The sequence below is a fragment of the Amblyomma mixtum genome, chromosome 4, assembly GCF_055824585.1.
Source record: "Amblyomma mixtum isolate Tamu chromosome 4, ASM5582458v1, whole genome shotgun sequence".
NCBI classification, from domain to species: domain Eukaryota; kingdom Metazoa; phylum Arthropoda; class Arachnida; order Ixodida; family Ixodidae; genus Amblyomma; species Amblyomma mixtum.
In genome coordinates, this window is record NC_143015.1 from 94,529,817 (window position 1) to 94,539,977 (window position 10,161).

The following is a 10,161-nucleotide window of genomic DNA, read 5'->3' on the forward strand; positions in this document are numbered from 1 at the left end:
GTCATAGCTCTGTTTTCTGCACAGTATATACACGCGCACCAGTCACACAAGTCGATGAAATTCCACTTAAAGGCGGTAAGCATTCTGTGAGGTATTTGCCAAGGCACCAGCCAGAGCAACAGTAAGCAACTCGGAACAACCGGAGACCGCGTGAAGAGAGATGAGTTTACCGGCGCACATGCCAGATAACCAGCAGCTTTTCTACCTCCCTAATGCAGACAAACTTAGCTGCCAGAATGATCCGTGAATTCAGTGTAAGAAAGATCGCAAGCCATCGCTTAATTTCCTCAGGCTACCATAAGAGTATACAGCGCACATATATGCTGTATACCTATTACACTGTACACTTATTACAAATATTTGTGTTCTTGCTTTTCGCAGGTAGCATTCGGCGTCTTCGATGTGGATACTTCATGGCGGAATATGTCGGCTTACCTGTCCTGAACTTGGCAACCAGTCTCCGTGCTGACAGAGAGACCGGCTGGCGCGAGACAACGACCTGCTGCCGTTCAACTTTATTCTTGAGGCCATGTGGGTGAGTAGTTGAGCTGTTCTTTTGTGTACCTGCTTGGTGTGACAGTATAATCATGGACAATACTTGTTCGTCTGGCACATTGTAATCGTGGAACAAACGGATATCCAACTCTGATTCACTAGCATTGTTAGACAAATTTCGAGACCTGCCCCTACTTAATAAACCAACTTATTTACAAACGCACCTTATTCACAATCTACAAAATGAACTGACAAGAGAAACGGAAAACTCGGACTAAACCCAGCACTGCGCCCAGCATATAATATAGATCTTTAAATAAAATATTTTACTTTGAATAGAAAGTGAGTCAAGCTGTGTTTGTGTAAAGGGGCGCCTTCTAAGCGTAAAGACAGAAGGATGGGAGAAGGAACGAGTCGTTGCTGAAATCCAGAAACGAGTCTGGGAACGCCCTTGCTGAGTTACACAGTCCGTCTTTTGGCCGAATCCAGGTCTTGTACGTCGGCACACGACAGCAGTCGAGGTGGAACTTCCTACATTGCTTCCTCTTGAAACCATTACAGCCATGTTTGGTCCATTCGCGACACACATTTCACACTCCATGCAGTCGTCACTACATGAAATTTGGATAGTATGTTTCATCTGGAAATGTTGTCAACGCCGAGCGCTTTCCAGTCAAAATCTTTGGTTCCACTGTGAGTAAGGTGTGTGAAAAAGAATTTCTGCACTAAAGTGTGACTTCGAACCCGTGTTCAGCAATGCTTCCATAAAATGAAACATTTGTTGGAGAAATAACTATTGTCGCTTGCGCTTCTAGATGGTCCAATGCCTTCAACTAGCCCTTTCACTTAGCTTGAACTAGTTGCTTGAAATAGAGCATAGGATAACTGCTGCTTAATATGGACATTCTGACAGTTTTTAAAAAGCTAAGACGTGAGAAGCAAGCTGGTACAAAAGTATTCAGAGTGATTTGTAACAGCTGAAACCACTATTGAGAGCATGACTGTATGTAAGCTTTCTTAGGCATGGGCGCCAAAGTGTCCTATTACATTATAAAAGCAGAAAGGGTTCACTTTGAATCATAAGCCTCTTTAAATTTCGTCTAAAGAGCATCATATCGAAACATGGCATTATCGAGTCTCCTTTACTGACTGTCAAAAAAACCTTGGAACTCTTCCGGTTGACTTCATCGCACCAAGCAAACCACGAGGTGCAAACGCAATGATGTGACGACTTCCTTCTTTTTCGCAAACAGAAGAAAAGTCATTTGTACCCGGTGTACTTTTTCCCGCTTCATAGTGATGGACTCACTTCACACTCTTCCTCTTGTAGAATGGCCAGCCTCGCCACGATCCTCCGTGGAAAATGCACTGCGAGTGGTCTATACGGCGTCGTCCAGCCCCGCAGCCACTACAAGAGCCATAGTGGAGACAGCGCCACAACCTTCGTCTTACAGCAAGCGCCCCGTGAGCGATTTCTGGCTATCCTGTTTCCTGATTCGTAGGCATGGCCTGCAGGTTTGTCGCCGAGACGAACAGGGTAGAACAAGGGTATTACAGCGAGAATTCACTGACGTCACAGCGGCCGCCTTTTTGTTGCCTGTGGAGAACAGCGACAGGCTGCGCGCGTGCCTGATGTTATCATCGCCTCCTGCTCTAGCCTGTACTGCTGAAACTATGCACTGGACAACAACTTGGCGCCAGTTACGTCACATGATTACCCTCCAACGTGGTCACTACAGCAGGCGATTTTAAAAAGCGCGTTTTCATTCCGCCAATTTAGCATCTTGTAAAGCAACCTCTGCGATTATTGCACCCCAAATTAAGGTGAACTGAAGGTGTAAAAGCAGCCCTTCAATTCCAGCGATCAGTTCTACAGGAATCCACTGCAACCTTTCAAGCTTTATTTCCAAAAATGCTTCGAATATCGGGAAATGTGGTGCGCAGGGATCCGCAAGTACTTGGCAGCGCGCTGCTGTATACGCAAAAATACACTGCTAATAGCTTCTATTAGCCAATGAAATACTGAATAGTTCCTCAGTCGCCTCCACCAGAGTACGATTCGGGAACCAGATGAAAAGAAAGCTAATGAAAAAATACTTCCTGTTTCAAATGTACTCCTTCGTATGGCTGTCCACGAAATGCAACGGATAGCGGTTTTCATGGTATAGAAAATAGGAGAGGGCAAAGACACGTTCGTCGTCTTTTAAGACCACCCACGGCTCAGGCGCTGGAGCTGCCGGTGTTGCTGCCTTCCCGTACAAGCTGTATGCGCATTGGTCCACACCAAGTGTCGAGATAAGCTCGTTTTGTGCAAGTTCAGTAATTCCATTGAGTAGTCTGGAAGCTTTGAGGAAGATATGAACGCATTCTTCCTAACTGTGCCACATTGCGTCGGCGATTGGCGGGAAGATTTGACTAGAGGTGAGATTAAGCCTTTCTAGATGCAATGTTCCCAGCACGTTGGAGAGCCACCGAGGATAGGAACGGTTCCACCGTGTGCCACTACGAGGCGTTAATTATCCTGGAAAGGTGGCAAAAATCTATTGGCAACCCTGTGTGTGCAATACTTTAGTTAATAACCTACTTTATGCAACTGAAAAATGACGTCTGCGCAGCTCTCCTTTACGTAGTTTTTTTTTTCAATTTCACACATGGTCATGTGTATGCATGGTTTTGCAGAAACCTGTTGGCTATACGAGGAGGTAGCCAAAAGAAACCGGACTTATTTTTGTTTGAACTTATTTGTTCACATTTTAAGCACAGACCTGCAATCTCCTTCAAAGTATTCCCAACTTGCAATGGTACGCTTGTCGAATCTTTCATTCCATTTTTCAAAACATTGTTTAAATTCATCTTTTGTGATGCTTGACAGTGCCTCCGTCGTTTTTTTCTTCACCTCAGCGACACCAGAGAAACGCTTTCCATTCACCTATTTTTTCATTCTAGGAAACAAACAAAGTAGCACGGGGCAAGGTCGGGAAAGTATGAGGGTTGAGGAACAGGGGTCATGCCATTTTTGGTCCAAAATTGTCGTAGAGACAGGGCTGTGTGAGCAGGCGCATTGCCATGATGGAAAAACTAGTCACCCGACCGCCACAAATCTGGTCGCTTCCACCGCACACTGTTGCTCAATCTTTTCAAAACATCCAAGTAGAAAGCCGGGCTAACTGTCTGACCCTGCGGACCAAATTCTCAATGGACGACGCAGCTCACGTCGAAAAAACAACTCAGCATTGTTTTGAGGTTTGGTTTCACCTGACGAGCTTTCTTGAGGCGAGGTGAATTTGAAGTTTTCTACTGGCATGATTGTTGCTTTGATTCAGGAACACTTCAGTTGTCCCCATAGCATCGTCCTGGTACGTCTTTCTTAATATTTCAAGAATTTACATTCAAATTTTTCCGAGTGTGTTATAGAAAGACCAGTGCGCGGTAGAGAGCTGTGCTGACCGCTCACACAAATCAGGAGCGAGGTAATTCCGCAGACTAGGTTGGGGGCTATGCGCGATCTAGATTTTGTTCTGGTGACGAAAACTCCGCACCGGGTAGGTGGTTAACGCATTGCCCGGTTTTTGGTCTCATACCTGCACTCAGAGGGGTGTGCTTTCTTATTTCGAGAACGCGTGAAAGCGTCCGAACTTGCGACTCAGTGTGACTGCAGTACTGCAGTAGGGGTGCCTATAATCCTGAAATTCCGGCTTGTCTTTTCGCAGGCACGGACCATCTGATGACTCTCGTCGTAGGCGCTCTGATGGCTTTTCCGCGACAGGTACAGCCGTACCCATACAGCGCGCTAGTTCCACAATCCACTCAGCGGGTGAGTATGTTTTAGTATTGCAGCAGCCTTCAATTGGGTGCAAGGAGGATCGAGGATCAAATTTCTATATTTCCGAATAAGAGGATGGAGTAAACATTTCTGACATGTGAGGGTGCCGTGCTGGCTCATTTCTGGCGAAACTACCTCGTTCCATCTGCGTGCTGCTTGCTTACCGTGACGCTGTACCCTTTCAACGAACTTTTCAGACAATGGATGACGGCAGTGACATTGTTTCTACAGATCAACATGGTTTTACCCCTCTTCATTCTTTGTGAACTGCTACAAGCTTACGGCGTTTAGCACAAAACACTGAAGGTTCCAGCCTCACTTCCGCTTTTCGATTGGTATACTGCGGTCATATTTTCGGTTAGGCTTCCACGGAAATTTCTGTGGTTAAGAGCCAGAAGTAATTTTCATATTTTCAGCAGCTCGATACATAAACGCATGTTGTGCTTCTAACGCAGTTTTGCCCAATAAATCGAATCACCAAGCGTTGTGAAAATAGAACACCGGACATGCATGACCCTTCTTCGTTAAATTGTTAAACTTGCTGGTGTACACCTCTGATTGAACGTGGCGACTGGTGAGTAGCCAGTTGGTGCCTAACGCGCCGGTTTTCAACCGTGGTTGCGCAGTTATCGCCACCACGACGCTTACATTCGCGTGTGTCCTGTCAGCGCGGTCTGAACGGTTAGCGGAAATACATCGGAATTTCAGGCCTGCGTAGCAGGCAGTCGGCGTGTTGAGCAAATAAAATGGCCGTATCCTCACCCACTGGTTGCGAAATGCGGAGACTCACATCAACTACTTCATTCCTTACCCAAGCAAAAGCAATCACGTACGAATTTCTCGCAGCCATATATTACACAAACTTCTGAACACTATTCGAAAGCTGTTACACCACCGCCATAGCGATGCCAGCGAGTTTACAGCAAAGCAGCAGTCGCGCTGGATGGAGGAGAAATTATGGTGCTACTCGGCGGAGAGCTTTGCAGCGTACCGGAGAGCCTTAGTGGATTTGAGGGGTGTGGGCCTAGCTACTACGCTGAGCTATAAAACACGAAGTGTCTCAAGTACATGTCACTGGACAGTTTAGAGCTAACTGCTTGCCTGAATAGAAGCTTAGAATGTTCTCTGGGAATACCCCGTTGATACGTTCACCTTGCCTTTTGCATTAGCTTTATTCGTGAGAGTTCGGCAAAGATTGTCGGGCTCAGTTTGGTCCAATTCGCGTTCAGTCATCATTTGCGTGAGCTGCTGTGTTCGAGCCACGCCCAAGACAAATTTCAGGACCCCCTACGGTGGCATTAGTAGTTTGAGCATCCGCGTCGCATTCGGGAAGTGCGGGGTGCGATCCCCAGGTTCGCCTGGTAACCCTTGGTAATGCAAATGGTACAAGCTTTCCCCTGCCTGGTCTTGGGCTTTATTACGGTGCAATGCTTGGGAAAACGGTCTTTGACTTTACTTGCGCTATTGTGCCATAAAATTTCATCATCATCATTATGAAGACGGCGTTCAGCTTTGGTGATACAAATGGTACAGTTGGTAATACAAATGGTACAAGCTTTCCCCTGCCTGGTCTTATGCTTTTTTACGGTGCAATGCTTGGGAAAACGGTCTTTGACTTTACTTGCGCTATTGTGCCATAAAATTTCATCATCATCATTATGAAGACGGCGTTCAGCTTTGGTGATACAAATGGTACAGTTGGTAATACAAATGGTACAAGCTTTCCCCTGCCTGGTCTTGGGCTTTTTTACGGTGCAATGCTTGGGAAAACGGTCTTTGACTTTACTTGCGCTATTGTGCCATAAAATTTCATCATCATCATTATGAAGACGGCGTTCAGCTTTGGTGATACAAATGGTACAGTTGGTAATACAAATGGTACAAGCTTTCCCCTGCCTGGTCTTGGGCTTTTTTACGGTGCAATGCTTGGGAAAACGGTCTTTGACTTTACTTGCGCTATTGTGCCATAAAATTTCATCATCATCATTATGAAGACGGCGTTCAGCTTTGGTGATACAAATGGTACAGTTGGTAATGCAAATGGTACAAGCTTTCCCCTGCCTGGTCTTGGGCTTTTTTACGGTGCAATGCTTGGGAAAACGGTCTTTGACTTTACTTGCGCTATTGTGCCATAAAATTTCATCATCATCATTATGAAGACGGCGTTCAGCTTTGGTGATACAAATGGTACAGTTGGTAATACAAATGGTACAAGCTTTCCCCTGCCTGGTCTTGGGCTTTTTTACGGTGCAATGCTTGGGAAAACGGTCTTTGACTTTACTTGCGCTATTGTGCCATAAAATTTCATCATCATCATTATGAAGACGGCGTTCAGCTTTGGTGATACAAATGGTACAGTTGGTAATGCAAATGGTACAAGCTTTCCCCTGCCTGGTCTTGGGCTTTTTTACGGTGCAATGCTTGGGAAAACGGTCTTTGACTTTACTTGCGCTATTGTGCCATAAAATTTCATCATCATCGTTATGAAGACGGCGTTCAGCTTTGGTGATACAAATGGTACAGTTGGTAATGCAAATGGTACAAGCTTTCCCCTGCCTGGTCTTGGGCTTTTTTACGGTGCAATGCTTGGGAAAACGGTCTTTGACTTTACTTGCGCTATTGTGCCATAAAATTTCATCATCATCATTATGAAGACGGCGTTCAGCTTTGGTGATACAAATGGTACAGTTGGTAATACAAATGGTACAAGCTTTCCCCTGCCTGGTCTTGGGCTTTTTTACGGTGCAATGCTTGGGAAAACGGTCTTTGACTTTACTTGCGCTATTGTGCCATAAAATTTCATCATCATCATTATGAAGACGGCGTTCAGCTTTGGTGATACAAATGGTACAGTTGGTAATGCAAATGGTACAAGCTTTCCCCTGCCTGGTCTTGGGCTTTTTTACAGTGCAATGCTTGGGAAAACGGTCTTTGACTTTACTTGCGCTATTGTGCCATAAAATTTCATCATCATCATTATGAAGACGGCGTTCAGCTTTGGTGATACAAATGGTACAGTTGGTAATACAAATGGTACAAGCTTTCCCCTGCCTGGTCTTGGGCTTTTTTACGGTGCAATGCTTGGGAAAACGGTCTTTGACTTTACTTGCGCTATTGTGCCATAAAATTTCATCATCATCATTATGAAGACGGCGTTCAGCTTTGGTGATACAAATGGTACAGTTGGTAATGCAAATGGTACAAGCTTTCCCCTGCCTGGTGTTGGGCTTTTTTACGGTGCAATGCTTGGGAAATCGGTCTTTGACTTTACTTGCGCTATTGTGCCATAAAATTTCATCATCATCATTATGAAGACGGCGTTCAGCTTTGGTGCACATCGCCAACTTTTGTTATCTGTCGGTGTCACAAGCAAATACCGCGTAACTAAACAGGAATTGGTGAGTTTTCATCAGTGCCCAAAAATCTAATAGCCCGGCTCCACAGATTGACTGGATGTAGGGCGAGTTGGTACATGTCTGAAAATACCAGAAAGAAAAAGAACACTTGTGCACTCTACCAACTGTTGAATGAAAAAAAAAGGCATATTTATAGCCCTCACTCACCATGTACCAAAGCTCTATCGCTCTTAGTCCGGTCAGTAACAAGTAAAGGAGGAACCGTTGTTATGAAGACTAGCACCACCTAGAATTCCGTCTTCCTTATTTGGCGTATGTTACTCAAACCAAGGTGGTGTTATCGCTTTTTTTATTTTACTGATACTGCTATTGCTTATTTTTTTTCTTTTCAAACGTACGCTATAAGCTAGTGCTTTAAGTGGAGAGTAGAAGAAGCGTTCTGCGATTTGAATTTCGCCTTTGATTTGCAGATTACTTCCTAATGACTGTGCTGAGAGCGATAGAGCTTTGTTACATTGTCAATGTCGCTTATAAATATGCCCCTTTTCTTCCTATAAACAGTTGGTAGTGTGCTCATGTGTTATCTTTTTCTTTCTTGTTGTCGTCGTTTTGCCGTTGTATTTTCACTCACTGCTGCTCGTCAAGCCGCTGCGGTGGCTCAGTGGCTATGGTGCTGGGCTGCTGGCCCGAAAGACGCGGGTTCGATTCCGGCCGCGGCGGCTGAATTTCTTTGCAGGAGAAATTTGAGGCCCGTGTACTGTGCGATGTCAGTGCGTTAAAGAACCCCAGGTGGTAGAAATTTCCGGAGCCCTCCACTACGGCGTCTCTCACAGCCTTAGTCGCTTTGGGACGTTAAACCCCATAAACCGAACCAATCATTGCTGCTCGACCCCAAGCGGCTGCACCCTTTCGGCCGGAAAATTCAGTGAAACCTACCAAGCATGCAAAATAACCACGCGAATTTCGATACAACGTGCTGGCAACTGCAGGAACTTTTTTTCCCGGATATTCAAGGCTTCTGTGTGCACATTATACAAAAACAGTTTCCGTGTTTGATTGTATGCGCGTGTCAGTGCGTACATTTTTAGCGCCGAATATTTTAGACCTAAAGCTTCTACAACAGATTTGTTTGGAGACCTAGAGATTCGTGGGATCGTTAGATGTTTCTCTTTGTACCGTGAGGATATAATGGAAAAACACAACCACTGGCCGCTGGACAACTGGTCTACAATGGTGAAACGAAAACATATGGTGCTATTTGGCGCATTATTTATGCTTCAGTGTAAATAAAATTGGTAAATTGGTTTTTGAGGAAACGAAATGGCGCAGTATCTGTCTCACATACCTGGGCGGACACCTGAACCGCGTGGTAAGGGAAGGGATGAATGTGCGAGTGAAAGAACGAGAGAAGGGGGTGCCGTAGTGGATGTCTCCGGAATAATTTCGACCACCTGGGGATCTTTAACGTGCACTGACATCGCACAGCACATGGGCGCCTCTTGCGTTTCGCCTGCTTCGAAATGTGGCCGCCGCGGTAGGGTTCGAACCCGGGTACTCCATTTCGCTAGACGGGCGCGTTACCACCTCTGCCGTTGGGGCAACCCGCTTCGAGCTGTGGATGTCGCCTTGTCTGCACTGAGCTTGGCGGTGCGCTTGTACTGCTGCATCTCGAGTCGGCATGGCGTGAGTGAAAGGGCAGCCTTCTCCGATTAAAGTTCAAGCTTGTCATTCAGAGAGCTGCATGGTAGACAGTTGAGAATAGTGCGATTAAGTGCTCCCACTTAATTCAGAGAGAATGCGACGCCCCGGTCTCGCCGGCTGCCGTAACAGCTTGTTGATACGAGGGGCGTTGAATAAGAAGCGCGTCCAGGGAACTGAAAACTGAAATATTGTATTTTAAAAGTAAAAAACACCGGGGAGGGTGGAAGGGGCAGAGGTTTCTATTAAGCACGACAGGAGAACAGAAGAGATACCATCGCCATTCAATGTCGAAGTCGCCCCTTACGTGATTGTTGCGCCGCCGGAAAGTTCAGCAGAGATTGACTGCACTGCTCCCCACGATAAAAGGCGCCGTTTCCTACATCTCGGGGACATTGCGCACAAGCGGTTAGTGAAAGAATAATTGCGTCTCATCCACCTGGAGACCAATGATCAGAGATTAAGGGGAAAAGTCACGTCTGTCTAATATTACTTTTCGACATTTTCGTTCGCTCAGCTTCAGACTGACATAACACCGACCAGCTCGAATTAGAGAGACCAGTCCAATGTAGGGAGAGGTATGCTGACCGCTCAAATGAATCAGGAGTGGGATAATTCCCCATCCGGTAGGTTGGGTGCGATGTCGGTCTAGCTCTTGTTCTGGCGACGGAAACCCCACGCCTGGTAGGTGGTTAAGCTGTTATCCCAGGGGTTGGTGTCGAGAACTGACCATCTGCAGACTTGGATCCAGCCACACCGTATATCGAAAGGTAAACAAGCAATGAGAGG

General features: G+C 45.9%; 1 protein-coding gene across 7 annotated transcripts in view; it reads left to right on the forward strand.

Moving 5' to 3' along the window:
* The window catches only part of LOC149347461 (uncharacterized), a 283,383-nt gene that overhangs the window by 9,374 nt on the left and 263,848 nt on the right, over positions 1–10,161 (forward strand). For all 7 annotated transcript variants that reach the window (XM_089587139.1, XM_089587137.1, XM_089587135.1 and 4 more), the window contains exons 4-5: positions 382–535; positions 1,826–1,959. In XM_089587139.1, the coding sequence (XP_089443265.1) occupies positions 382–535; positions 1,826–1,959 (288 nt within the window). The remainder of the gene's footprint in view (positions 1–381; positions 536–1,825; positions 1,960–10,161) is intronic.